The 27,436-nt window shown below is 55.2% G+C and overlaps 10 protein-coding genes across 10 annotated transcripts; 8 read left to right on the plus strand and 2 right to left on the minus strand.

The window, feature by feature from the left end:
- Positions 1 to 170: 170 nt before the first annotated feature.
- BU26DRAFT_545899 (uncharacterized protein) lies at positions 171 to 1,750 on the plus strand (the record flags this gene model as incomplete). Its single annotated transcript, XM_033831805.1, has 4 exons — positions 171 to 196; positions 360 to 715; positions 965 to 1,036; positions 1,169 to 1,750. 4 exons carry the CDS (start codon positions 171 to 173, stop codon positions 1,345 to 1,347), a joined length of 633 nt encoding a protein of 210 aa, XP_033691618.1. The 3' UTR covers positions 1,348 to 1,750.
- Positions 1,751 to 2,102: 352 nt separating this feature from the next.
- BU26DRAFT_536690 (uncharacterized protein) lies at positions 2,103 to 4,203 on the plus strand. Its single transcript, XM_033831363.1, has 2 exons — positions 2,103 to 2,453; positions 2,505 to 4,203. The coding sequence occupies exons 1-2, from the start codon at positions 2,145 to 2,147 to the stop codon at positions 3,930 to 3,932; spliced, it is 1,737 nt and encodes a 578-aa protein (XP_033691619.1). The 5' UTR covers positions 2,103 to 2,144; the 3' UTR covers positions 3,933 to 4,203.
- Positions 4,204 to 4,360: 157 nt separating this feature from the next.
- BU26DRAFT_499258 (FolC bifunctional protein) lies at positions 4,361 to 6,461 on the minus strand (the record flags this gene model as incomplete). The annotated part of the gene is made up of 2 exons (XM_033826392.1): positions 4,361 to 6,227; positions 6,283 to 6,461. 2 exons carry the CDS (start codon positions 6,459 to 6,461, stop codon positions 4,361 to 4,363), a joined length of 2,046 nt encoding a protein of 681 aa, XP_033691620.1.
- A 469-nt stretch (positions 6,462 to 6,930) lies between these two features.
- BU26DRAFT_513418 (uncharacterized protein) lies at positions 6,931 to 8,802 on the plus strand. Its single transcript, XM_033827620.1, has one exon. The coding sequence runs from the start codon at positions 7,008 to 7,010 to the stop codon at positions 8,454 to 8,456; it is 1,449 nt and encodes a 482-aa protein (XP_033691621.1). The 5' UTR covers positions 6,931 to 7,007; the 3' UTR covers positions 8,457 to 8,802.
- Positions 8,803 to 11,361: 2,559 nt separating this feature from the next.
- On the plus strand, positions 11,362 to 12,737 carry BU26DRAFT_412684 (NAD(P)-binding protein; the record flags this gene model as incomplete). Its single annotated transcript, XM_033822984.1, has 5 exons — positions 11,362 to 11,444; positions 11,767 to 12,255; positions 12,319 to 12,363; positions 12,412 to 12,634; positions 12,684 to 12,737. 5 exons carry the CDS (start codon positions 11,362 to 11,364, stop codon positions 12,735 to 12,737), a joined length of 894 nt encoding a protein of 297 aa, XP_033691622.1.
- A 1,941-nt stretch (positions 12,738 to 14,678) lies between these two features.
- BU26DRAFT_526957 (aldolase) lies at positions 14,679 to 16,733 on the plus strand (the record flags this gene model as incomplete). Its single annotated transcript, XM_033830736.1, has 1 exon — positions 14,679 to 16,733. One exon carries the CDS (start codon positions 14,679 to 14,681, stop codon positions 16,731 to 16,733), a length of 2,055 nt encoding a protein of 684 aa, XP_033691623.1.
- Positions 16,734 to 17,418: 685 nt separating this feature from the next.
- On the plus strand, positions 17,419 to 20,595 carry BU26DRAFT_26198 (uncharacterized protein). The gene is made up of 7 exons (XM_033821266.1): positions 17,419 to 17,762; positions 17,809 to 17,875; positions 17,935 to 18,190; positions 18,248 to 18,412; positions 18,467 to 18,645; positions 18,697 to 19,747; positions 19,798 to 20,595. The coding sequence occupies exons 1-7, from the start codon at positions 17,664 to 17,666 to the stop codon at positions 20,462 to 20,464; spliced, it is 2,484 nt and encodes an 827-aa protein (XP_033691624.1). The 5' UTR covers positions 17,419 to 17,663; the 3' UTR covers positions 20,465 to 20,595.
- Positions 20,596 to 21,954: 1,359 nt separating this feature from the next.
- BU26DRAFT_414506 (glutathione reductase-like protein) lies at positions 21,955 to 23,497 on the minus strand (the record flags this gene model as incomplete). Its single annotated transcript, XM_033823075.1, has 2 exons — positions 21,955 to 21,999; positions 22,145 to 23,497. 2 exons carry the CDS (start codon positions 23,495 to 23,497, stop codon positions 21,955 to 21,957), a joined length of 1,398 nt encoding a protein of 465 aa, XP_033691625.1.
- Positions 23,498 to 24,313: 816 nt separating this feature from the next.
- BU26DRAFT_413835 (uncharacterized protein) lies at positions 24,314 to 24,804 on the plus strand (the record flags this gene model as incomplete). The annotated part of the gene is made up of 2 exons (XM_033823038.1): positions 24,314 to 24,430; positions 24,484 to 24,804. The coding sequence occupies 2 exons, from the start codon at positions 24,314 to 24,316 to the stop codon at positions 24,802 to 24,804; spliced, it is 438 nt and encodes a 145-aa protein (XP_033691626.1).
- Positions 24,805 to 25,931: 1,127 nt separating this feature from the next.
- Positions 25,932 to 27,382, plus strand: BU26DRAFT_499265 (mitochondrial carrier; the record flags this gene model as incomplete). The annotated part of the gene is made up of 7 exons (XM_033826393.1): positions 25,932 to 26,105; positions 26,166 to 26,200; positions 26,248 to 26,321; positions 26,380 to 26,598; positions 26,651 to 26,836; positions 26,885 to 27,030; positions 27,089 to 27,382. 7 exons carry the CDS (start codon positions 25,932 to 25,934, stop codon positions 27,380 to 27,382), a joined length of 1,128 nt encoding a protein of 375 aa, XP_033691627.1.
- Between the last annotated feature and the right edge of the window lie 54 nt (positions 27,383 to 27,436).

Genomic DNA, 27,436 nt, shown 5'->3' on the forward strand with positions numbered 1-27,436 from the left:
CTCTAGGTAACCATTAGGTAAGTAGAGGCTCTAGGAACTCCATGTTACCATGCATGTGAAAGAAGCTTTTCCGGCCTCCAGGCTGTATAAACCCAAGATCCCCGCATTCTATAAGTTCAGTACGGGCCTTAATTATTCTTCCCGGATCCACTATGAAAAAGTCTACCACCATGAGCATAGTCCTATCTTCCGAGCAGTAAGTTCTTGGCCTTTCTTCCGTCCGATACCACTATAGGTTTAACCTGTAATGCAGACTCTCGCCATTCACCAAAGTGCTCAGACATGCTGTTTCCATAAGAACTCCGCGATCCGATCTACACGTATATCTGGGATAAGGTCGAGATAATTTCCGACATTAGAGAGCCTGAAGGCGATGCCCCAAACTTCATCGCTAACCGTGAGGCGGAGCGCCCGCCTTTCCTCGATGCGACTATGGCCTATCCCGCATTCGCCAATGAAGTCGTCAATTACCTGTACTCCATCTCCACCACATTGATACAGGAGTACATGAACAAAGACACGTTCCAGGCCTGTGCTCCCCCTAACGACGTTGCCATCAAGTCACTACATCTACGCTTCGAAATTAAGTCCGCGAAGCATGCCGAGACACTTTCCGGGTTGGGGCCTTTCTATCTCGCTTCCTCGCTGGATAGGCTACCTGGCATTCACCCAGTTGTGTACTTTATGAATGCTCTACTAGTGACCTTGATCGCACGTGCGTGTAGAGGTGCGAAAACCGTGGCTACCGCTGGCAACGAATTGGAGAGTTAATTACACGTACAGTGAATGTCACCGGGTCAGTGTGAGATAATGGTCTGCGTTCTCATACAATCAACGTTTGTGAATACTGCTATCAGCAAAGTATAGCTCATCGAAAGCATACCAAAATTAAACTTTCTTCAAACCCTGCAGTAGCTTCGTCATCCCTCGTTTCCAAAAGAAGCGCAACTCAACTCTATCTCAGACGGCAACAACTTAAGACGGGCAACTACTTCAGCAGACGAATTACCACCGACACGCGCATCGATCCAGCGCAGTAAGCTCTTCTCACAAAAAAGTGTTTAGTCCCCACATCGCTCATGCTCTACGCAGGCTTTCCAATTCACCAAAACGGTCCACCAGCGCCTACCACGAGAACTGCGAGACTTGATCTTCTCATTCTTCCTAGGCGAGAATGCTCGAAGCCGGCCCGACGATATAAAGTTTACATGGTCATACAAAACGCCACTCCGTCCAATTTTCATCGATCCTGCGGTCGTGTATCCGATGGAAAATGGTACTCATTCAAAAGGGAGAAAGTCTTCTGCTGTGCTGTGCGATTCGTCAATTGGACTAAACAAAGAGTGAGCACCGGCTTCGGTAGCTGAAAGATGTGAGGAGCGAAAAGGCTACCGTCGGAGCTTCCCACATTGCTTCTTCCACAACAGCTCACTCAACACCAAACACCGCTCTGTTGATAAAGCACCGTTGACGCCGATCCTTATGTTCGGTCTCTCTTCGATCCGCCAGCCCCACAAACCAAAGTGCAGAAGCAGCAGGGGAATAAAGCGGGTGTGCGCAACATCTGCCCGTGTCGTTCCGAGCCCTTCCACGCCATTAATCAGCATTCTCTCGCGCTTGAAGCGTGCTCCGTCGTTTCGTCTCCGCCGGCGTCGGTGCCACGGTGGGTCGTCATATTCGGGCGGCACGGCTCTGCCCCAACAAAATGTGAGATTCACATGACTGTTAGTTTCTCACCGTCGTACGAGCCACTTAGTACTGCAACCATGCAATGATGATGCTTGACGTCGGTTAAGCCTTCCAAGCAAAAGAGGCTCTTGCCGGCCCGATAAATCTCCTGCCAATAGGAACGGCTCGGCCATCGCATTGGTCTAGCGCTAAGCCTTTTGCGGCCTTTAACTGGAGATTGTGCCGTGAACGGGCCATCCCGACTATGACGTCTTTTTGCCAAAAAATAATGGGTTCTCAGGATTCGCGCACCATGGAAAGCCTTTCGTGCCGGCTTGAGGTCACCGGGCCTGATGAGGCAATAGTGTGGGCTGCTTTATATGCTCCGCTACTTCCTTGTTCCTAACAGCACTTTCTGGTCTTCACACATCGCCATCTAACCTTAACGACACATTCCTCGATTATATTCATTCGTCATGGCGATACTAGGTCGGCTGAGGGGAAAGGAGAGTCCCCCTACGCCAGACTCCTCAGCTGCAGATCGGGATATGGAGAAGCAACCAGCGGCGAGGCGAGTATTCGGCATCCGCGAGCGCTTCACTCCGCGCATTCTTCTCATGGGCGTCCTGGTCTCCATGGGCGGTTTCATCTTCGGCTACGACACTGGTCAGATCTCAGGTTTTTTGGAGATGCCTCATTTCTTACAGAAGTTCGCGGATATAAAGGACCCCGAGACTGGAGAGCTCTCGTTCTCAAACGGGAGGAGTGGAACAATCGTTGCGTTGGTGAGTAAAAATGCTGCTAGGACTCTCAGGAGTATCTGACGAGGAATATAGCTGTCGATTGGGACATTGATGGGCGCTCTCCTCGCAGCGCCTATTGCCGATAAGTTTGGCCGGAAGTACTCCATTACCTTCTGGAACATCATATTCTGCGTGGGCGTAATCGTGCAAATCACCACTTCCACCACATGGTACCAAGTCGCTATTGGCCGCTGGGTCGCTGGTCTAGGCGTCGGTGCCCTCTCCGTTCTTACGCCTATGTATCAATCCGAAACCGCACCTCGATACGTGCGCGGCGCACTCGTCTCCTGCTACCAGCTCTTCATCACGCTCGGGATCCTCGTGGCCTACCTCATCAATTTTGGAACCGAGGCCGACCGCACTTCTCGGGCATGGAAGCTCCCGATGGGCATTGGCTTCATCTGGCCTGTCATCATGGGCGTTGGCATTCTGTTCCTGCGCGAATCGCCCAGATGGGAATACCGTCGCGGTAAGATTGACAGCGCGCGTAAGACGGTCGCCATGAGCTACAGCGTGCCGGAAGACCATCCTGAAGTTACGCGAGAGATCAAAGAGATCAAGGAAAAGCTGGACGCTGAGCAGGCTGGCGGCGGCAAGCATCCCTGGTACGAGATCTTCACAGGACCTAAGATGCTGTACCGTACCCTCCTTGGTATAACTCTTCAGGCTCTCCAGCAGCTTACCGGCGCAAACTTCTACTTCTACTACGGGACCACCATCTTCGCCAGTGTCGGGCTCCCCAACCCGTACGTAACGAGCATTATCCTCGGCGCCGTCAACTTCGGCACTACATTTCCTGGTCTCTACATCGTCGAGAGGTTTGGGCGGAGACCTGCTCTCATCACCGGCGCCTTATGGATGTTCATGTGCTTCATGGTCTTCGCCTCGCTCGGACACTTCGCGCTAGACCAAAACGCCCCTCAAACGACACAGGGAGTCGGCTACGCCATGATTATATTCGCCTGCCTCTTCATCGCCGGCTTCGCAATGACATGGGGTCCGATCGTCTGGGCGCTTGTCGGCGAGATCTATCCTTCTCGCTACCGCGCCAAATGCATGGGTCTCGCGACGGCATCGAACTGGACCTGGAACTTCCTCATCTCCTTCTTCACTCCCTACATTACCGGCGCCATCGACTACCGCTACGGCTACATCTTCGCCGCGTGCTGCTTCACCGGCGCAGTAGTAGTCTACTTCTTCGTCTGCGAGAGCCAGGGCCGCACGCTCGAGGAGATCGATACGATGTATATCCTCGGCGTGAATCCGATCAAGAGCAAGCACTGGCAGCCGCCCGAGGACGACGAGCTGCCTAATCTGGACAGTACGTACTTGACGCCGGGCGCGAGGGGTATTCGGAAAAGGCAGGAAGCGGGTGCGCCGGAGCAGCAGAGGAATGAGAGTATGGCTGGGCCGTCGGGGCAGAATGGGATTGCTCATGAGGCTTCGGGGGCGAGGCAGTAGAGTGAACCGCAGAGCTGAGATGCCACTCTCGTTTGTTTTTGTAAGCATTGCAGGGATATTCTCTTTATTGTAGCATTTCGGGCGGTGCTGTGAATGCATCTAAGAGCGTGCTTGGAATAGGGCTATGGTGTGGGCGCAGTGTCATAGCGGGTATGTAATAGAGCTTAGTTGTTTGTTCTCCGTTTCTGTGAACAGACGGACGAAGTCCCGCGTGGACGAAGATCTAAGTGGCTACTATGATGTTGCGATTATATAAGAATACACGTACTGTACAGTCTATGTCCAAAGTCTGCACACTAAATCCTGGAGAACACTTGCCGTACGCCGATGCTATGCTACTCGCTCAGAACGACCAATATGCACATGATTTTACTCCTACATACCTCCTATCCTGCTGATTGCGAGCTTCCGCTTGCTCCATCCCACCCCTACTTTGCATTAGAGTAGGCCTTCCGCAAGTACGACCTTGGTTCCTCGTCCTCGTCGTCTTCTGCCTTCGCCTGGTGCTTCCGAATCTTCAACGGCTGCAACTTCCTGACGTCGACTTCTGCCTGGTCCTTTAGCAAGACACGGCGAACCTTGGACGGAAGCTCGCCGTCTGAGTGAGCGAGTCGGAATGTTCTATTTATGGGCGTCTCCTTGGGATCGGAACGGGCGTAATGAGCACGGATGCGGGGTTTCTCTTCTTGCTTCAGGATGGCTTCGACGTCTGGACGAGGTGGCACAGTCTTGACTAAATCGCGGAGATTGTTGTCCGGTTCTGCGGATTCTGTAGGCGGCAGAGGAGTGGAAGGAAGGTTTGCGAGCTGCTTGCGGATATTCTCGAATTCTTCGAAGAACTTCTGCTTAGGGGATGTGGCTTTGCTGTTGGGTTCTGGAGAGGGTGTAGAAGGGAGGGGAACTGGGGCGGCCGGGACTGGGTGGTCGGGCTGGAAGGACCGGGTCTGTGTCAGTCTCTTCTCCTCCAGATCCAGAAACTGCATCTCGCGATTCAGCTTTTCTATCTCTTCCAGCAGCTTCCTCGCTTCCTCTTCTTCCCTACTTTCGCCCACGGCGGTTACGGGGCTGTCGGCCGGGATTCGATCGACATCCGGTAACTTGTTACTAAGGAAATTGTTCACACGATTACGCTCTTCTCTGTCGACCCAGTTGATATTCATAGTGTATCCATCTTCGGTCAACTGCCGCTTCTCCCGTAGGAAGTCGCCGACAAGATATAGGCTGCCAGTCAAGACGATGGGGTGGTCCTGCCCGAGTCCGGTCAGGTACTTAGCGGCACACAATGCTCGGAAGGTCCCAGCAGTAGGAACGTATAGACCTGTAATTTCTGGTATGGATTCCAGGGCAATTTTCAGCAGCTCTTTAGGATCCATTGGCCTAACCCAGGGCATGCCGTCGACGGGACCGAAGGTGGTGGTTACAACATTATCCCCGGGGCGGAGGAGTCGGGCGAGATATCGTCGCGCGTCCTTCCCGTCAGTCATGGCCAGGACCCAAGTAATGGGCCTTCCACGACTGAGCGAACCGGCGCCGTCAAAATTTCGCTTGGATGTGGAGGGGGGGCGAACAAAGTCATTCAGCGCCTCTGCGGCGTCCGGGTTGTGAGCTCCGTCGATAAGGATTCGCCTGTTGTTAGAGGCACCGAAGACCTGACGCACATAAGACCGCTGCAACCGTCCTGGAAATACTTTATTCCTCAAACCAGACAGCAAGCTCGTGGACTTCCTCGTACTCTCATTCATGCTCTTTAACACCTCCAAAACGGCTAAAAAGGCCAATACGGCATTGTCTCGCTGGAACGGGCGGAGACCGGTTGCGAATTTGTGCCAGTCTTTGGTCGAGTACAAGTTCTCTCGGAGCTCCTCGGTTTCTGGGAGGATGCGAGGGCCGGCGCCAATTTCCGCGGCGTAGTCGTCGATGGCGTCGTGGACATTCCATTCGTTGATGGGGTTTACGATGTAGGGGACACTGGGTCTTAGGATACCAGCTTTGTGCAGCGCGATCTCTTCCAGGGTGTTGCCCAGGAAGTTTTGATGGTCGCGAGCAATTTTGGAGATTACGGAGACAACCTGGTTGTTCAAGATGTTGGTGGCATCGAGCTTGCCGCCCATGCCCACCTCTACCACGCCAACGTCAACCTTGGCTTCGTTGAAGAGTTGAAAGGCGGTGGCGGTGAGGAGCTCAAATTCGGATGCATTGATGTGCTCGCGTTGATTAAGCTGGATGAAATGGTCCTCAATCTTGCGAAACTGGCGTTCGGAGACGGGTTTGTCGTTGATGGTAATGCAGTCCCATCTGGTCTTTGATCAGCTCGTCGGACTGACACGAAGCAGCACGTGGTCTGGCGTACCTATCGATTAGGTGGGGAGAGGTGAAACGGCCATTGCGGACACACCTGCGCGTCAGGAGGGCAGACGCGAAGGCGCAGATGGAGCCTTTGCCGTTAGTGCCAGCAACGTGGATGGCCTTCCACGGAAACTGGACGTTCTTTAACAGAAGGCCAATCCGCTCGAGGCCCGGCTGGATCATGGCCGGGGGGTGGCAGGTTGTCAGGGCAGCATCGGCGGAGGCAGGCAGCAGCGTGGTGTTTTGAAACGAACAGTCACCGTGTTCCTGCAGAGGTGTTGACTCACTTGCAGGCAGTGGATGAAAAGTGAGATGCGCGCGCTGCGCGCTGCCCGAAGCGGCAATCGAGCCTTGGCGTCGGCGTCGCAGGCGAGGCTGCCGCGGCGGCCGTGGATTGTGTGGCCGCGAGGGCTGCGGCGTACTGCGATGCGCCCCAGATGAGATGCAGCGAGCTGCCGGCGCAGTGTTTACTGTGTGCATCAACAGCTTCATATATTTGACGGGCGCGCCGCCGTGCGCTGCTGTTCCCCAGACCGCCGCCTCCGCCCTCGCGCTCCGAACCGCGCCTCAGCCTCACTCCTAGCGCTCGGCGCAGGGTCTCCAGCTCGCTCGCTTCGCGACCCGCCCAGCCGCCCCCCCAAACTTCCCTCCTCAGGCTCCGCCGCATCAACACCATCTCCCCTCATCCCGTTCCATCACCCTCTCCGCTCATTCTTTTCGCGCTGCAACATGGGCCTTCCAGTGTGGCGCGCGCCCTCGCCGGAGCCGCCCAGCGCGCTCAAGGCCGACCCGACAGCGCCCGCCCGGTCGCCCATCCGCCGCCGGTCGCTCGCGCGCGCTCGGCCCGCCAGATCTCCCACGTCTCCGCGCCTGCACGATTACAACGACGTCCACATCTCGCTGTCGCGCTTTGGGAGCGCCGACTCCGCCACGCGCCTCTCGAGCTCGCGCCCGCGCCCGCCTCCGCCGCCCGTCCCCGAGACGCACAACTACTCGCGCCAGGGCTCGTCGAGATACACGCCCGGGTTGGCCGCAGAGGAGGATAGCGCGACGCGCTCCTACTTCCGCCTCTCGACCGATGCGCCGCGTGGCCTGTCCTTCGAGGACCGCCGTCCGCTCCCCGCCTTGACTCCAAACTTTGCGCCTGCGGCCGCGTCGCGGAGTGCCAGGCGCGACTCCGCGCATGGCGTTCGAGAGCGCTCGGTCCGGCGAAGCAGGTCGCCATTCAGTCGGCTGACTGCACACGATTTCCCGCATCTTCGCTCGGGCCGTGGATCGGATTACTTCCAGGGCCGCGAGCTCGTTCGTAGCCGTGGCCCCATCGAGCCAACCGACGACGGGGAGGACGACAGCAGCGATAACAATGCCGTTGGCTTTCCGCCGCTGCGCAGGATGGGTCGCCGCACCATTGCCGATGGCCCACTGCCCTCTAGCTCTCTGCGCGAGTCCTGGAGCCCGGCGACGACTCTCGATGGCTTGGGCGATCGCGCGCGCAGTGTCAGCCCGGTGGACGACCATTGGGAGACGATGCTCAGCAGTGTAGCCCCAGATCCGCTTGCGCCGACTGCCGAATCCTCCTTCACTTCGGCCGCCGCATCAGCCTCCTTCTCAAACTCGCATCCCAGCTCGCGCGCCGGAAGCTCCAACTCGAACTCGGTGTCGTCTTCGCGCACGCATCTGACAGTCCCGTCGCGGCGTAACTCTCCCGGCAACGATCTCTTCCTGCGCGCTTGCGATACATCTGAGGATAGCGCTTCTGACACTGAAGAGGAGGATATGGATATTCGCCCGGACTCGTCCCTGCTCCGCCGGAGCACTGTGGGCGGTGCCTCTTCCTACGAGCCTCCTCTGCGGAATCCTCTGCGCTACTCGCGCGGTGTCCGCGAACGGTCGAGAGAGTCGAGCGCATACGTCCGCAGCTTCTACGGTGAAGTGGCCCCGCGCGATTTGCAGCCTCAACCCGAGAGGCGCATCAGCGATCAGCTGGATGGGCCGGTGGAGGAGCGCAATGCAGCCGACGAAGATATGCCACTCGACCAGGAGCTCCGTGACGCGCGGGCTCTTCTAGAGCGGCTGAGCCGGAGAGACGACATTTCGGACGAGTTCTGGGCCTCGGTTGGCTTGAGGCGGCCGCTTGCTGATCGCGTGGAGCGGATCCAGCAGCGCGAGCGGTTGTAATGAATTTCTTTCTGAATCGGGCGCGGACCTGCGGGCTGGTCCGGCGCTACGATGTCTGCTTGGACCGATTGGCGTTTGTATGACCACGGTACTTTCTTCATTCTGCCATTTTCTCTGGTGGAGACGTTCACATCTTAATGTCTGCTTTCTCAAAAGCTTTTCCGAGACTATGTTGTATTACGGATATGGGTTATCTTGCGGCCATGGTTCCATTGGGTCTGGTTATCTGGGCGGTATCATGTATTCTATTTGCTTTGTCGCGCTTGGGACCCGTGAAAGGGACTCTGCGGTGCGGCGGAAAAGGAATGGAAAAGTGTTCGGCACGTTGGTTCGTGCTTGGCCTGCTCAAACTTTTATCTTACCTCGTGTGATGTTTGAATGCTGTGATTGAATCATCTTCCGTGGGTGTCAAGGCATGTTCACATCCTATCACACTGAAGCGAATGATGTGGAGGATGGTTAATGTTGCGGAGGACCCATGGAGCCGTATACCCACGGGAGTGTGCCCGTTCTTTCTATTAGAACTCTCAAATCATTAGGAAGCAAGTAAGACATCTCCAGCACGACAAATGCAATGCGAATACCTGGATTGGTAGATGGCGCGGTGGAGTATCCGTTACGCATTCAGCGGCCCATGTCATGTTGTATTTTGTTGAGACTTTTTCACGTACATCCAGTTGCTACCTTATCATGTAGGGGTTCTCTTCCATTCCTGCCTAATACAGGACCGGGACTCCGAATCCGTCTATGATATGTCAGTTCTCCATCTCCAAGTCAGTCATAGTCTAAACATCTTTCCCAAACCGCTGAATAAACCGCCACCGGCCGATTATGAATCTGTCATATCAGGTCTGACACCCCCGGGCTTGCGAGGAGGTAAGGGCATACTAGGTCTCTGCGCACGATGAGAGAACAGACCGCTCAAGCACCAGTTAGGACCATGAATTGACTTCAGTCCCTTGTACGGATTAGGGAACGGTTATCAACACCACCTTCTCCGTCTCCGAGACGATCGCCCCCATAGCGGAGAGGAAACTCGTGGCGATGTCTAGCTAAGAACGATGAGCTATTCTCTTGCTCGTCTATAGAGCGTAGAATGCGGACTATGTTTAACGGTTCCTAGAGCGCTTCAGGGTACTTTTATTTCTCGCAGATCGAGAGCAAATCCAGGACTGTAGAACCTTTGCCTGGTGTCCTTCGGACCCTTTTCCGTGCTACAGGAGCGCGATCCGCTTGATATGTTTGATATTGGATACGGAATGCTAGGAGAGTGTAAGCAGATGAGGAACCAATCAGGGAATAATTACGCTCTGTTAAACCTTGCTTAGAGTCCTTCGGTATGTTCTGCCTTGGCAAGACGGTGGGTTGTGTAAAGATCCAGCTCATGTGTCAGGACTCAAGGACGGAGGTACTACTTCATCGAAGAGTGTTAATCTTTGGGACTAAGCAAATGCAGTAGTGTCGTAGTTCGGGGATAAGAGAATTGGGTCGGCCTAAAATGCTTCAGCGTCTCGAGATGCCGTTGATGTGTGGTCTTGGGTTGAGGATAGCTACAGGATATTAAGGGCGGCTGCCCGCGGAGACGGAGAGCTTAAAAATAATAATACGTTCCTGGATGGTTTTAAAGCCTTTAATATATTAAACCTCCGGGGATCAGGAGTCTCGCTCTGAGTACTTATACCCCGCATAAGTTAGTGTTCCGGAAGTGAGGTGTTTGTTCCTTCGCCCCGCCACCTTTACCTCCAACCCCTTGCACTAGCCGACCACAAAAAAAAGCAAGAAGGGATGAATCCCGCTTGAAAATGGTCTTCAAAACACAAAAAGAATGCACCCCTCGTGGGACTCGAACCCACAGCCTCCAGATTCCACCGTAGAAGTCTGGCGCGCTACTACAATCTGTCAGAACTTATGCATAGGTTACGGAGCTTGGTACTATTTACCCATTGCGCCAGAAGGGCCAGGTTTGCTCGATTGATTTTCGACGATTTTAGAGCATTTTTCAGAACTAAATAATATATATCCTGCAAAAACTGCTAAAGATGGACCCCACGAAGCGTCAGAGCGGAGCGGTGACTCTTTGTTGAACGCTAGACACGTCATATGCGCCGTTTGTGGCACGTATGACCAGTAAGGCGGCAGTGATTGCGTTGGGAATGGGGCACAACCAGCTCCGAGAACGCCCGAGGTCAGCCATCGGACCTCCACCATCACAGCGAGAATTCTCAGTTCAAATGCCATGTACCATCGTGTGACGTAAGTCTAAGCTGGATCCACTCATGTTTTTCGTTGACAACCTACATTTTAGGAACTGCAACAGCACAGCCATCGATCCTTCCACTAAATAGCTCTTCACGACGAGACATATAGTCGCGCTCGCGACGCAAGGGGGTAAACGCGGATCATTATAGAATCTACTTCCTATTTCATGACCTCTGTTACTCATGGAGAATGGCAAAGACGGACCGTGAATGACGACACGTCGTCCAGAGCCTCCAGCGTTCTTCACGTGGGCGAGCTTCCTACGAGGTACCCACGTGGCACTGCACCACCGTTGCGCAGAACTACAACTCTGGCCGGATGCTTCCTCACCCCTTGAGGTTCCCCTGAGCCAGATGAGCAATGAACGCAGATCCACATGCATGGTAAAATAGCATCTCATTTACTTATTCCGCACCACGCCGCAATTTTCTCGCGTGGTGTGGGGTGGGAAGCAAATGTGGGGTCCACCACGAAGCGAACATGAGGGGTACATCACCGCGGACTATACTCTCCTCTGCGGAGGCATAGCGCCGCGCACCGTTTCTCTAGTAGCAGTTTCTAACGACGAGAGATGCGCTTGTCTTCTCTTCTCTCCATTTCAGCCCTCCCCGACTTCTTCGCCCCGTTTGTCGGACACGTTCACAAAATGACGACTCTCGATCCACCACCTCCAGCAAAACCGCTAAGAGTACAGGAACAAGATCTTAAGGGAAAGGTCGCGCTGGTAACGTATGATGTTTTGATTCTACATTCTGGGTTTTGGAGTTGTGATACGGTAGCGTGAAGGACTTTAGAGAGTAATATAGCGCTGGTCGGGCTGAAGCGCGTGTCAAGACAGAGGCCGCAAAAAAGGGCTCAAAGATAATGGAGAAAGAAAGAGCATTGATTTGGAATCTGATCACTCATCTGGGAATTTGTTTTCGCACTTGAGGCTCCCCTTCTTCAAAAAGACATGGGCCCAAATCACAGACCTCCCAAGCCCCTTCTGTACCTTACCTATTGCTTCGCCTTTATTATCGAGACCAATAGTTCCGGCCCTAACCAACGTCAGGGGAGCTACCAAAGGTATCGGGCGGGCTATAAGTCTCGACCTCGCGACCCGGGGTGCTTCCATTCTCGGGACCTACTCCTCTCCGCAATCAGCGCATCTATTCGACACTCTCACCCACTCCATAAACGACCTCTACTCCTCATCTCCTAATTCCTCGTCTCACACTCCAGCCCCGTCAGGTCCGAAACTCGTCGGCGCGTTGGCCGACATCAGCAGCCCCAGTTCATCCGTCCCCGCCATCCAGGAGGGCTTGCAAAAGCATTTTAACGGAAAAGTCGATATTGTAATCTTCAATGCCGCGGTCATGGGGCTCGCGAAGATGGGAGATGGGGGCGTGACTGAGGATTTTGTGGATGCGGCGTTGGCGGGGAATGTAAAATTTCCCGTGCTGCTGATCGAGATGCTGGTCAAAGGCAGCATGATAAGAAGGGATGGGAGAGTGGTCGCTATCAGCAGTGAGGGTGTACGGGCGAGAAGACCTCCGGGTGGGTGAGTGATGCTCGTCGAATACTACTAGTTAAAATTTGTCGAGGCATTGCTAATTCACACTAGAGCCGTATATGCTGCGACAAAGGCCGCTCTGGAATGTCTGATGAGGTGCCTACCTTCCCTCTTCTCCCGCTGCCCGTGCTGACATCTTCGCAGAAAGTGGGCCGATGAGCTCGGCACCCATCCTGGCATGGAAGGCACAACCTTCAATTCCGTAAGCGTCGGCTTCACAAAGACCGAAGCATACAGCAAGATCCCGCCAGAGATTCGAGACAGGCTCACAGAGGCTGATGCGGCTGAGGTTGCTGTCGGCAATCGGATTGGAGAGGTCGAAGATGTTGCGGATGTGGTTGGTTTGCTGATCAGCGACAAAGCAAGGGTATGTGGAAATCCGATGAATGCGGACTTTGTATGCTGACGTTGCCCAGTGGCTCAGCGGAAGCGTCGTTGATGCTTCCGGAGGGAAGGCCAAGATCCTGTAGTCTTTATAGGCGGGCTTAAAAGCTCAGTCGAAACAGTGAGTCTTATTACCGAATGATTGCTCGAAACCTTGGAATCGAGATACCGCCCACTGTAATACTCGAATGTCAGTCGATAGGAGGTTGGGCTACGGGCTAGTTCACCCCATCTTATCCGCCAGGAGCACCGTTCCACGAAATTGTCGGCCTGTGGGGCATGTCGGTGCGATGGCCCCGGACTCCGAAGGCTGAAGTGAAATTTGCTCAGAAAGAACCGTCGCCGTACATGATGAGTGACAAATATCTCTTCTTGCTGTTCCTGAAGATCTGCCGAGAGGGGAACCGCGCATGGGTAGATATAAAAACCGGGGACGGATAAAAGCAGAGTTCTTCGGTGTGTCTTCCAGAAAACCGAAGCCGTCCCAGTACCGCAGATGGAGATATTACAAGACAGCCGGAATATTTGGGCATCGGAGGACACGCCATGATGTGTTCTATATCCGGGGACGATAATGAAATGCTGGCTTTTGCTGCCACGCGTTCGGGCATCGATAAAGTCTTGAAACATCCTTGGATTCGGAGGAGTTGCTTGTATCGTTAGTACTTTCCGCGACCGCAGCGAACATTGATATCAAAAGATGAAGGGCGTTGATAGCGCTGGCCAGCATCCTTCCTCGCCTTTCAGGCAATCGCTCATCAAATTGAAGCATTTGGAAATGAGGCTCGGCGGAGCGGCTTCACATTTCCCTTAATGACTTTCGAAGCAGTAGGTAGAGGTGCGTCGAACTCGACTACAGCCTCGTGGGTAGCTGCCGGTTAAATCGAGACTAGGTGGGTAAAGTGAGCATAGGATCGTGACGTTGGCGTCGGTCGTTCGAGACGCGCAGAGTCTACTCGCAGTCAGTGCTGGAGGAGTCTTTTTCATAGGAGATGGAGGGGAAGTAGTGTTGAAGTGGGTGGACGTAGGCCCGACCATTACCTGTCCACGGGAAGGGGGCACCCTTCTTCCCAAGTCGGAAAGCCGAAGCTGATACCGTAGGGCTGAATTGGTAGTTGACGGCCTCGGGCATGAGGCTCATTCCGCGATACAACGAGCAGATTGAGGAGGGTAGTGCGGCGAAACAACTTTCCAGCCGGTCCCCACCGCAATCCCAGCCTTATCAAGCTGCCGCCATCAGTTGCCTCAACAAGTCTCTTCGTGGACTTCTCCAGATAGCTATCGGAGGTGAAGTCCTTCCAGAACCAGTTATGCCTCGGAGTCTCGCCAGGCGGGTACCTGCTACAGCCGCTCCCAGATGGTACTTCTGCGCTCTAATGTCCACCAATCCGGGCTCCTATAGCGCAATGTAATGGCGACATGCGCAGCTGCTGGTGAGCAATATGGCGGTGCGTCCATAATCGGTGGTAGAATTATGCTTGGCGCCGCGGTGCAGGGCTGGATTGATTGGTGCGAAAACTAGCGATCCCATCAGGAGCCGACGGATGAATTGACCCCAGGCACTGCCTGGTCCCGCCCGCCTCGCACAACCCCCCGAGATGCTTGCCCCTAGCGCGATCCCAAACGGCATTTTCAGAGTCCAGCCATACGACGCCTTTAGAACCAGAGGAACCGCGCGGAATCGCGCGGCACATAGGGTCTTCCGCATGGCACGACAAGGTGCTACCTCGCTATCAGCCTTCAGACGCACGTCGATCAGATCCGGCCTCTGTTTTATATCTCTTCCAGCGCGCGAATCTGTCTCATCCAGCTGCCTGACACGCCCGTATCCTCCCTATTCACCGCCCCACCAGTCCCATTACGTTGTCACATAACGGAGATGGTAGAGACGGTCTCGAAGATCTGTCAGTTGAATTCCTCCCGCCGCATCTACGCTGAAATCCAGCTCCGCATCAACGGCTTCAACACCTACGGTTAAGCAAGCCTCTGCGCACAAGTACCACCACCCTCGGCCTTCTATGGCGACTATGATACAGGCGGAAAGCGTGACCACTTCCCATCTCAAGGAAGGGGGCGTCATCGACGTCCAGGAGATCCTCCATGGGACCCGGCCCGCGCTTCTGATCCTGCACAATGACGGGGAGGAAGACATTGTCGGCGTCTTCGCTGATGTCCTGGGACAGCTCTGGGAGTCGGCGGCGTCTTTGGAGGAGGTGAATATGGGGCCTGGCTCAATCATTTACGGCCTGCCGCACAGTCTGGTTGCACCACAGCTGGACAGCTGGAACCGAACGAGAATGCTGATCAACACGCACTGTGTTGATGGCCCGCACCCGCGAAACGACGCCCTCACAGAGCGTTGTGACTACGAATACCTATACACCAGATCACCCTTCTTCAGGAGGGACGTTGCGCGATTCCTTTCCTTGATCCTCGGCCAGATCAGTCCTCATCGAGATCTAACGAAGAAAGCGCGCACCACGCTGATTTCGACCACCTTCCCCGATGTCCACGCCGCGCTACCGAACCTCGATATCCTGTCTGTGGGCGCAGACGCTATAGAGATACGTGTGGATCTGTTAGAGGAGCCTTTACCAGACGGTAGCTTCAGCAAGGTCCCTAGCCTAAAGTATGTGGGGGAGCAAGTAATGCTGTTGCGTCAGCGGACGGAGCTACCCATAATATATACTACGAGGTGTACAAACGAGAACGGCCGGTTTCCCATGGACGATCCAATGCTCTTCTACAAATACTTATCGCGAGCAATACAGTGGGGTTGCGAGTACATCGATGTGGAGCTGTGGCTGCCGGAAGAGATCCGGCGGAAACTAGCGGAGACGAAGGGATGCAGCAAGATCATATCCGCCTTCCACGACTTTTCGGGAACGTTCAAGTGGACAGCACCGGAGACACAGACGCTTTTTGAGCGCGGGGCGGTGTACGGCGACGTGGTTAAGATGTACGTGCTGGTTAATTCCATGCAGGAGAACATCGAGCTCGAGTACTTCCGGTCCACTATCCAAACGAAGTATCCACATCCTCCCTTCTCAGGCCTCAACATGGGACCCACAGGCCAGCTGTCGAGGACCATGAACAAGATATTTACCCCGATAACGCACCCGCTTCTTCCCATGATCGCTGCCCCCGGCCAATTAAGCGCTGCCGAGATTAATTCAACACTCCACAGCATGGGCCAAATGCCCAAACTGGACATCTACGGCATCGGCTCCTTCCGGTCGACATCGCAAGCCATGTTCTTTGAAAAGTGTTTCAATGAGCTCGGCCTACCGCATCAATTCCTGTTCGCGGAGAGGGCGCCGAAGGCTTCCATTGAGAACATATTGCGGCGTCCCAACTTTGGAGGAGCATATATAAACCCGCCACTGGCCGGGGCGTCTGCACCGTATCTTCCGACCCTGTCGAACGCCGCGCGCGCGATTGGGCAGGTCGACACCGTCCTTGTACGATCGGAGAACGGGCATCCGACCTACATTGGGGAAAACGCAACATGGAAGGGCATCCGAGCGACACTTACACGTGATTTTGTACCGTCGGCATACGGTAGGCGAGCGGCGCTGCTGCTGGCAAGCTCAGAGGCGGATGCGGCAGCGTCAATATTTGCACTGAAGAGCCTGGGCATCGGGCCAATATACACTATCGGTTTCAGGGCGCATGGTTCTTTGTCTGCGGAAGTGGAACCGGTGCGGTCCGTGGAGGATGTGAAGCGGCTGGAGCAGCCCTTTGTCATTATCTCAGCACTTCCTGCAGAGAAGTCACTGCTGGTGGTGCCCCTGCTGAAGCACTACAGGGTAGATGGGAGGAATGGCAACAGCAACGGCCACGGCCACGGCCACGGCCAGGGAGTCGCAGGAGGAAGGTCTGCAGGTAAAGTATTCGTTGACTTGGCTAGCGGAGCCCGCAAAGCGGACCCGTTAGCAATCGCTACGTCAGCCGGCTGGACCGCATATGGAATTGCGGATGTCTCTGCCTGGACGACAGTGGAGACGATCCGGCTGCTGGTTGGGCAGAACGTGTGTTACGATTTTGTGCGGCTGGCATCTGGGAGGGGCGGACTGTTTTAGAAGCTCTGCAATCAGAATTATATTGTCTCTGGGCGATGGACTGCTGCTGGCATGGTGGTGGTGGTGGCGGCGGCGTACGGCATTGCGGGCGCTCCCTACAGAAATGAAGCCAGCGCCAACGGCTCTATCCCAAACCTCGGACGGGGCACACAACACATGATTTTGATGAGCAGGCCTTCCGGGAGAGCGCATCATGCCCGAAGGCTCGACGCATCGCCTGGCGGGCGCATTACCGGGTACGCCTGCAGCACGCTGCTGCACCGCATGCACCACATGGCGCGGCATTCGCTCGTTTACGCGCCTTACCCCAGATTCGAAGACGTCTGGAAGGCAAGCTCCGAGCGCCATGTCGCGAGTGGTTAGACAAGCAATATCCAGCGCCCGACGTGCAAATTGCCTGCAGCGTACCGAGGCTGCGCGGCGCTCGACGGCGGTCTGAGTGCTGGTCCCGTCATCAGACGCTAGGCCCGCCACCACCGCAGTCGTCCCCTCCGCAGCCTGTCGACTACGCTGAATCCGCGTCGCTACGCTCTCCGCTCTCCGCATCCCGCAATGCAACCTCAAGCTTCGGCCCACCCATCCCTCCCCAACTGCCGCATCATGATACCCCGAGATCGTCACGCGGCCTTCCCCGGTTTTCTCAGTGGCCTCGCTCGCCCGGAGCCACTACTGAATCGTATCGGCGCCCGTCCTCCCGCAGATGCTGGAGCCCTTGCCGCTCGTTAGCCACACCCTGGCTTGTTCCCCACTGCCTGTGCGGGCGCCAGAGGCCTTAATTTGAACCTACATCTGACGCCGTGCATTTCCTGCCTTCCTCGTCTTGACGTTTGCCTCTCTGTCCGCCGTCTCTGCTCCGCCAGATATGCGTCTTGTCCTCTGTTCCACGCTTTCTGAACGTCCATCCGGGTCTCGAAGTCATCGGCCGTCACCATGTCGAGACCACAAATCGGCATCGACCGCCTGCCGACCCGGCGCGTCTCCAACGAGCCGCGCGAGGCCATGAACTGCAAGAGCTGCCGGAAACGCAAGGTAACGGACCCATTGCCGCTCCAACAGCATAGCTGACGCCCCCAAGATCAAGTGCAATCGGACACGCCCGACCTGCGAAGCCTGCCAGGTTTTCAACTGTCCATGTATTTACGGTATGCTCCGGATTCTGTCTCGGTTTCGGTCTCGGACAATGGTCTGACCGCCCTACTAGACGCCGTCCCGAAGAAGAGGGGACCAAAGACCGACGTGCTCGAAGCCCTCCTGAAGCGCGTCGATGGTTTGGAAAAGCGACTGCACTCGGAGGGCAAGAGTGATGCCTCCCACGAGGATGACGAATCCGCCATTCAGGAGACGAGCGACGATAGCAAGTCCGCGACCGCACCTATGCCGCCAGCCCGACCCATCCTCGAGATTGCCCCGAATCCCGCCGGTGCCACAAAGCAGTTGATGTCTCCCATCGAGCCAAGGTGCCTATAGACTATGCTTATAGTGCGAATTTCGGACTATAGCTAATAGCGTAACAGCCTCCAAACACCAACCATCGTACCCGATTTGCTCCTGGACACCTACTTTGCCAGGATTCACGGAAAGCCCTACCACATTCTAGATGAAACAACTACTAGGCAACGTTTACAGGCCAATCAGCTCCCGCCGTACTTAGCCTACGCCATTTACGCAGTGAGTGCCAGGTACGTCTGGGCATCACATGATCTTCGTATCGCCTGTTAATCTCGCATGCCCAGATATGCACCCCATTTTGGCGGATACAACGCCGCAGTGCGAGTTGGCCAAGAATATGCACGGCGTGCTCGGATGGAGCTTGATATTGATGAGCCCTCTATCGAGGCCCTGCAAACGCTCATGCTACTTTCGCAAGCGGGCTTTCAACTGGGCAAGGGCAAGAAAACCTACATGCTGCTGAGTACGTAATTCCGCTCTCGAACGCATTTCGCATCACTAACCCAAAATCAAGCTTCCGCGATCAGCATGGCCTTTGCGCTCGATCTCCACCGCGAGCTGCCGCTTGGGATGAAAGTTTCGCCCGGCGAACGAGAAGGCCGACGAAGACTCTTCTGGTCCTGCTACCTCATGGACCGCTTCGCAGCTGCAGGCTCCAAGAGACCGTCATTAATCGCTGATGAATCGATTGTGCTTCGCTTACCATCGTGGCAGCTACATCCAGGCGGCATGCTCCTCGAAGGCGACTACTTTCAGAACGGCTCCAATCTACAATACATGGCAGGCTCAGGAAAAGGTGGACAGGGAAGCATGGGTATGCTGATCGGCATAGCAAAAATCCTAGGTATAACAAATCGGTACCTCGCAGCAGGAGGCGTGAAGGGTGATTCGCACTTCCCCTGGCACTCGCTCTCCAACCTCTCCAAGATCCGACAGGAACTCGATATCTGGGCATCCGAAACGCAGGACACGTTCACGTCGATCGAAGCGCTCTTTGGCCAGCCCGACAGTACTATATTGGTGCTCAGCAAGCTGGTATATCACCTTATACATTGTCTTATTTATCGCCCGTTTTTACCGGTAGACCTTGCCGAGCTTTCGGGAACTTCACAGCACCAATCCTGGCAGATTGAAGCGACGAATCTGTGTTTTCTCCACGCGAACGCCATTGCGGAACTAGTCGAAATAGGCAGAGCATCCGCTCTCATCGACTGGCCTGCCTTTGTGGGTTACTGTGTGTGCACTGCGGGCACCATTCACGTTCATGGCGCACATTACCCCGGACGGGAAGGCGAGGTCTTCTCTGTTAGCCCGGAATTCTTATCGCGAGAGATGCATCAGTTGTCGGAATTGCGGTTCATCTGGGCCGGTGTCCAGCATCAACGCGAGACATTGCAAAACATCTACGGTTGCCACACGGAGCTCGTCAAGTCGCTGGCGAGCAACCCCATGCGCTTCTCGCCGGTTTTCCAGTTGGAGGACTTCTTCGACCGGTATCCGGGACAGGTCTTCGATGGGGCTCACGTCACGTTCATGGACATTCAGGTAGAAGTCATCCATGAGAGGTAGGGATCGATCACCCCTGACCTCATTACGTTGACTAACCATCTCTCAGCTTGTCGACATACAATATCGACCAGCGCAACAATGTGTACATGAGCAATGGGATATCAAGCGCGAATTTCTACCCACCACAGACGATCCCATCAAATAATGGATACGCCAACGGGCACCCGAACAAGAAGCGAAGATCAACAGCAGCAAGCTCATCAAAAACACATACGCAAGCTGCACCTCCCCCTCTACCGACACCTACATCGGCGACGCACCCTCCAATCGTGCCAGCACTAGCGCCTTCGAATTCAACCGCCGACTCAAGCCACGAAGATGTTGACGCGACGACAACTTCGCAACCCCCGTTCACGCCTCCTTCTATCAGCGGGAACCTCAACAGCTCTAGTCTAAACCTCCCCTTCTCTCCCAACTTCTCCTTCTCACCCCTACCACCGATTCCCAGCCTCCGAGCAACACCAACCCCCGGACCCTCCAACCCGCATCAAAACCATAGCCAGGACGACTCTAACGTAGCATTCGATCCCATGCTCAGCATGCCGACGCCGTACGACCACCCCACGCCAGGCGGTGCGAGCACATCGGGGTCCGCGCACACAGATCCAGATAAAGACCCCTTCTTGAGCCTGCTAGAGCAGCTGGCGGAAAATGAGGTTAGTCGCGGCGGGCCATCAGAGCTAGACTTCTTCCTGAGTGGACAGAGTGCGTAGGAAGAATGCGATGTTTGCTGCACGCTCTGCGCGAACTTGTCACGCCCGACTAGGGTAGCCCAGCCTTCGCTCTGTAAAGGGAACATGAGCTTCCGAATCAGCCATCATCGGAGACCGGCTGGTAGAGAGCTTCAACCGTTGAGCCACCGGCAGAAGGACGTCCAGGGATGCCCGCCGCATCGGTCTGTGGATGACGACTCAACTTCACTTCGATTATATATATTTTAAGCCTGGCCTACATATTTATCTGCACGGAAAAGCATCAGTAAGGGGCAAGCGCGGCGCTGGAAGGGATTGGAGTAATCGGATGTGTGCACGGATTATGGAATCGGGAACAGGACGGGATATGGAATCGGACGTGGCGAACGACTGTCACGGCCAACCCACCAAATATTGTACGATATACTATTGACTCATCGAATGAGCGAATACCACATCCTAAGTATTGGTAACCCACCGCATTATTCCTTTGCCTCGGCGTGTGAGCGACCTGTGATGGCATCCGACGACTGTCTCTCCACATCGATACCCCCATTATTGCTAAGCACCACAAGCTTCCTCCATCCCTCAGCCACGCGCTCCTATTACCCACCTCAGCCCATCACGCCTCCTCAACTCCGTCTCTGCATAACCACGCGCCCCAAACTCAGGTCCTAGAGCCGCAGGGCGCTCATGGATCCAGGGAACAACAACGGCGATCCACGACGCTGACCAGCGATCCCAAGAGCAGACTACCCCACCGAGCCACGGAGCACCCCCCTCCGCGCCCAAACAGGAAGCTCACGGCCGCAAAAGCACCGAAGAACCACCACAGCAACGAACCATGATCATGCACACAAGTGTTTTCTCGAAGAAAGCTAACGGACACTAGGGGCTTTTCGCTGCACTGCACAGAATCACACGCAGAACAATGCGAATCCGAATAACAAGGTGCATCCCAGGGCGAAGGGACGCCCGCTTCTTCTCGTAATATGTATGCATGACCGTTGGAAAAAACGGCCAGATTAAATGTATTTTGTAGGCTCCTACCCAGCAGACGCTCTCAGTGGTTATTGTTCGGCTATCGCTTCCACGCTTTGAGTTCTGCAAACCCCCCTCAATAGTAGTCTGGGGGTTATTGACCCGACGCCCGACGCACCCCAGACACACACCATATCAGCAAGGAACCAGGCACAATGCGGGGTTTGGCGGCAAGCGAGCGCGCAAATTCCAGGGACATCTTTCCTGTAAATATGCAGCGGCCGTTGGATCAAGTTCGTATGCAGGCAGGCATGGGTTCAATATTGAGAGAGCTAACCCGAAAGCCCGACACCCGCCGCGTCCGGGCCGGCTGGCAAGGATATAGGCATATGGAGTTTACGGAGGGGAAGGCGACGGGTACATTTCTAGAGTGGGAAAAGTGTAGCTAAGATGTATGCGATGCGTAGCGTCTATTCTAGGAGTTCTATCCAAGGGGTGCGTGTGAGTGACTAGATGATTTACGTCCAGGACTAAGTCATAGTGACCAGTTCTTCGGCCGAGACGGGATGGATAGCCTGCGGTGTACAGGAGTTAGCATAATGGGCAATTAGAAAGTATGGGGTGCAGATCGCTTTCTCCGCAAAATGCAGGCCTGTTGAACGTGGATGCCGGAGGAACGGGAGAAGAGCCGCACAGAGAGAGGGGTAAGGGAATACATACCACGCAGTTATCGAAATCTTTCTTCGTCGCGCCCATCTTAATTGCAACGCCGAAACCCTGCAGAATCTCCGCGCTGCTCTGTCCGAGGATATGGAGTCCGACTACCTTTTCCTCCTCGCCCACACAGATGATCTTGTACGCCGTCGGCTGCTTGTCCTCCGGTTCCATCATGGCAAAGTACATTCCAGTGAACTTCGTCTTGTAGATCTTGACCATGTCGCCATACTTTTCGCGAGCTTCTGGCTCGGTCAGGCCAATGGAGCCGATTTCTGGGTGCGCAAAGACCACGGAGGGTATATTCTGGTATTCAAGGTGCGAGTCGGGCTTGCCGCCGAAGAGGCGGTCTGAAAGGCGACGACCGGCTGCGATGGCAACGGGGGTGAGCTCGAAGCCGCGGTCAGAAACGTCACCAACGGCGTAGATGTTCGGGATGTTGGTGTTTTGGTAGTCGTCGGTGATGATGTGGTTCTTTTCGTCCAGCTTCATGCCCAGGTCTTTAACGTGCAGGTCTTCGATCTCGGGCTCACGTCCGGTTGCGAAAAGTACGGTGTCGACCTCCACAGTACCCTCCTTGCCGCTCTCGGTTTCCGTGTAGGTGACACGCTTTTGGCCGTTACCGATGTCTTCCACCTTAGTAATCTGGGTGCCCTTGCAGAGGATGACACCTTGACGCTCGTACTCCTTTGTCACAGTGTCCTGGATCATGGGGTCGAAAGTTCGAAGAAGCGTCTGGCCGCGGATGAAGAAGTGGACTTCTGAGCCAAGGGCGTGCAGCATGCCAGACATTTCAACACCGATATATCCTGCTCCGCTCGTTGCAATCTTCTTTGGTAGATCTCCTAGGTCGAAGAAGCCGTCGCTGTCAATGCAAAGCTCTGCTCCAGGAATCCCAGGAACTTTGGGACGGCCGCCAGTTGCAACGAGAATGTGCTTCGCCTTGATCCTCTGGGTGCCTCCGCCGGCCAACGCTACCTCAACCTCGTCCTTGGCCACAAATTTGGCTCGTCCCTGCAGGTGCTCGATTTGGTCCCCGTCAAGGTTTCGCTCGTAGATACCATTCAGCCTCTTCACATACGCGTCCCTCTTTTTCTTAAACAGGGGCCAGTCGAAAGTGGGCATATCGTATCCGCCGAATCCGTACGCCTTAGCATCCTTGAATGTTTCTGCGATGGCCGCGGCGTTCCATGTCACCTTCTTGGGTACGCAGCCAACGTTCACGCATGTGCCGCCCATGCGATTCGATTCAACCGCAATGACCTTGGCGCCATACTTTGCCGCTCTCCGGGCGGATGCAATACCTCCGCTGCCAATTCCCAGGACGAGGTAGTCACACTCTTTCGGAATGGGAGCCATGGTGGGTCCGGATGTGGAGAAGTGAGAAGACAAGGCCGAGAGACGCGACGATGCCAGCGTTACTCTGCTGGAGGGGAGGGAGGTGGGGTATCTCGAAGCAAAAACTGAAGGAGCAGCGAATGCAGAACTCGGTGCGAGCCTCTGGACTTGTATGGCAAATGCTCTACGCATGAAGGCAGCAGCGTCGGAGCGGGCCCGTACTTTATACGTGACGCAACGTGCCAACGTCGGACTAAGGAGTGGAAGGGCTCCCGGTTACCAATCCTTCCCAGCCTTGCGTGATGGAATCGTCGAATGCTCACCTCTCTGCTGACCGGCTGGAGCAATATTTGGAAAAGAGCGAATGGCGACCAGACATGAGCTGCGGATCGACTCTCTGCAAATACCGCACGGCCCCCGTGGCACAGGAACGGCGATTGCTGTGGAAATGCGCTTCTGAAAATTGATGATGACGAATGCGACATGCAGCTCTCGCGAGATACGCTGCAGCGAGGCTAGCCGCTTCGGGCCGCTAGCGCGTCGATTACCTCATCGACACTCCGAATGACAGTAGCTCTGATTCCATATCACCTCGCTATTCGCCCCGTCAGTCGTCTTGTTTGCGGTCTTTGTCATGCAATAAGCATGCCACCGGACTGAAATTAATATCCACACCCATCGAGGACGCAGAGCTGCCTAGGCCCGTCGGCGAGGATCCCCACGAGAAGCCACGCATCCTGCAGCAGCTCGCCGAACTGCAATTGTCAGCCTCGCCGGCAAACGTCCGGTATTCGTCCTTGGTCACGTACGGTGCGAGCCCGACTTGCGATCTTCAAAATGGGCGGCAGACTTTCGATGCCTCGTGGGCCGGATGGCATGAATGAGGTGTCTAAACCAACCTCTGGCTCCGCGTCGGCGCGGTTCACGCGGGGCAGAGGTATCATCAATGGGCGGGTATGCTCCACTCTACACCTATCCGTCTGTGGAAAAATCGCTAATATTTCTAGACGGTGATGGCGCCTTTGGCAGCTCTCACCATGGCTGGTCTTCTCTTCGTCTACGCCAGGACATCGATACGAGCCGCGAAGCTGAACGCGCAGAAGCACCGGGAGGCAGATGGTGGGCAGATAAGCTGGCACAAGGAGAGCTTGCGGAGGCATGGGCAACTGGAGAGGGTCGAGAACGACAGGAGTACGCTGAAGGAGGCCTTCATGGCGGACGTCTCGCGGAAGAAGAAAGAGAAGACAGGAGTCGAAGAGGGCAAGATCAGGGCGGAGAGGTCGGCTGAAGAGGAGCGGTTACGCAAGATGATGGGCAAAGATGATTAGATTTTGCCCGAAAGCTACAAACGAGAACGGCAGCCGTGGTCCACTTTGCAAACGATACGTCAAGCGAAAATTGCGATACAGGCACACTCAAGCTACATTATTGTGTAGATGGGCGCGGTTGGGATATACTATGCTCTCAAGATATCCGGCTACCCAGGCGTATTCAAACGCTGCTGGATAGCATGTGCCCTAAGTAGCTGAGGATTCCGGTGCCACCAGGGGCGTGTACAGCCATCACCAGAGTACGGGTCGTTGATCTGGTCTCCCGCGTTGTGCCGGGGACTAGGCGAAGGAAAACGCATATAAGCTTAGGGCTACTCGCGCTCCCGCCGGTTTGACATCTGCCAGCGGGCCGTACATGTTGCCGTACCACGTTCCTAGGCTAAGAGATATTCACATCTCCCCAGCATTCCCTTCCGTAGGACACCTGGGCAGAACGCGGCAGGACTTGTAGAGCGCAATACGTCAACTGAACAATTGAGCTAGTAGCCATTGATGTGTCCATACAATCTGCGCGGTGGGATGTGATTCGCCAGGGCGTCGTCGCGCTGTTCTGGTGGTGGCATCAAGCTTTCACATGCGGCCTCGACCCCGCATTGTGCGAACGGCCATGTCTGGAATACGCCATGTGTGCTGCAGACAGTGAATGTTGGGGCGGGAGCTGTGGTATAAGGATGGCACCGCACGCACAGTCGTGACTTCCTGGAACCGCTGCACAAGTCACACGCGCCCAGTGTCTTCTTCCAAATGAACGAGCGAGCATCAGGAACGCACACAGACACCAAAGTGTAGGCCGGCCGCGTAGATCGCACGCCGTTGGCCAATTGCGCGCCCCTCCATCGAGCAGTTTAGGCCGTTTCGGGAGCAGCGCGCGTTGCACAAAGCAGTGAGCTTAACCCCACCATTTCATCACCACGCTTCTCAACCTCCCTCGTTACAGCAGCCTCTCGCCATTGTCACCCTATCCCGCGCAAATCCACTTCTCGACCTCACCAACCCCCTTGGGACCCCTCCGACACACCCAGCTGCAGGACGTGGAGGCGCCTTGATGGAGCTTGCCCGGCTACTGGCCTCATCGCGATTGCCGTAGGAAGACTCGCCGTCTTCCACAGCTAGCGATAGCCAGTATGCCCGAGCGCGGGAGCGACAGGACAGAGATAAACAACGTATACACCAGGCCACGAGATTTTACCCATGTATCGCGGACCGTCCTGCGCAGCGAGCAGGCAAAGCGGTGGACGAAGCGCTATCGGACCGAGATAGCTGCCAGCTCCAGCAGTCTGCTCTCTACCTTCGTCGCGGTGCGTGGGCCAGCCATGCAAGGCATCTGAAGGAGTCGCCTGCCTGCTGACAGCTCCCAGTACCCTCTCGACTCGGTCAAGACACGACTGCAAGCGTACGCTATTCTCCCTCTGTCCGTGAACGAGTCCTGACCATGTCCAGATACAAGTTCAACTCCTTCACCGACTGCTTGCGCCACACATACAAAACGGAAGGCTTTCACGGATTCTGGCGCGGTATGAATCCTCCCGCAATGGAGCTTGGAGCTTGGAGCAAAGGCTAATTTGCTCACAGGCGTGCTGTCACCCCTCGCAAGCATAACCCTCGTTCGCACCGTGTCGTTCTCTATATACCAGAAATCCAAGTACGCGCTCGATGATTGGATCTACCAGGCTACCGGCAGCTCGCCCCTCGTCATTGCGAATACCAAAGATGCATTGCCTACGCTGTCCACTGTTACTTGCTTTGGTGTTTCAGGCGCAACCGCTGGTGCAATCATCACGACAATTGCTTGTAAGAGTGTGACTCTACACCGCCCTAGCAATCAGCTCATTTTTCGCTCCAGGTCCTTTCGAGCTGACAAAGCTGAGCGCCCAAATCTCCGTGTTGATGGCAGATCGCAAGGACGGCTCCGGTACGAACGACGCTATTCGTAAGAGCTACCAAAACCTTGGCACATTCAGGACGGCGCAGAATCTTGTCCGGCAACGGGGCTGGATGGGGCTGTACTCTGGATTTCATTTGCATTTGCGTGAGTGCTCTTCGTTGGCAAGCAGGCATTCACGCTTACAATGACCAGTTCGAGATACGATCGGTACCGGTATCTACTTTGTCACGTACGAGAGTGTAAAGCAACTCCTAGCGAATGCTCGTGGAAGCTCTCCCACTACGCCCTTGGCCGTCGTCGTCGCCGGTGGATTGTGTGGGCTGGTCAGCTGGGCATGTGTACGTCGCTCGGGATCCATCGTAGAGGGAATGGGATATGTACTAACTGGAAACTCAGATCTTCCCCATCGACACCGCGAAAAGCATCTACCAGCGGAACTGTCTTGTGGGTGGTAGAGACAAGGCGGTGAGACCGAAGATCCAGTTCATGAATCCCCGGATGTATCGCGGTATGTCTTCAACCTCCCTCGCCAGTGTGGACCGTGTTCTAATGAGCTACTCAGGTCTCGGAGTCTCCATGAGCCGCTCGGCTGTTGTCAACGCCATTTTCTTTACTGCATTTGAATTTTCCAAGAAGCGCATCAACCACATGCGGGTCGACGAGGAGCTTCTTCGCGAGCACGGTTTGTGAGGCCCTCTGCTATTGTGATATCAAACTTCACTGCACATGATTTTTGGCTGCATA

This window comes from Trematosphaeria pertusa (assembly GCF_010094035.1).
Source record: "Trematosphaeria pertusa strain CBS 122368 unplaced genomic scaffold BU26scaffold_1, whole genome shotgun sequence".
Taxonomy (NCBI): domain Eukaryota; kingdom Fungi; phylum Ascomycota; class Dothideomycetes; order Pleosporales; family Trematosphaeriaceae; genus Trematosphaeria; species Trematosphaeria pertusa.

Bases quoted from the DNA above. Each gene is read 5' to 3' on its own strand.
- BU26DRAFT_536690 (XM_033831363.1), top strand. From the start codon at position 2,145: ATGGCGATACTAGGTCGGCTGAGGGGAAAGGAGAGTCCCCCTACGCCA. The intron at 2,454-2,504 runs GTGAGTAAAAAT...CGAGGAATATAG, and splicing joins GTGGAACAATCGTTGCGTTG to CTGTCGATTGGGACATTGAT.
- BU26DRAFT_513418 (XM_033827620.1), top strand. From the start codon at position 7,008: ATGGGCCTTCCAGTGTGGCGCGCGCCCTCGCCGGAGCCGCCCAGCGCG.
- BU26DRAFT_26198 (XM_033821266.1), top strand. From the start codon at position 17,664: ATGTCGAGACCACAAATCGGCATCGACCGCCTGCCGACCCGGCGCGTC. The intron at 18,646-18,696 runs GTACGTAATTCC...CCCAAAATCAAG, and splicing joins GAAAACCTACATGCTGCTGA to CTTCCGCGATCAGCATGGCC. The intron at 19,748-19,797 runs GTAGGGATCGAT...ACCATCTCTCAG, and splicing joins GTAGAAGTCATCCATGAGAG to CTTGTCGACATACAATATCG.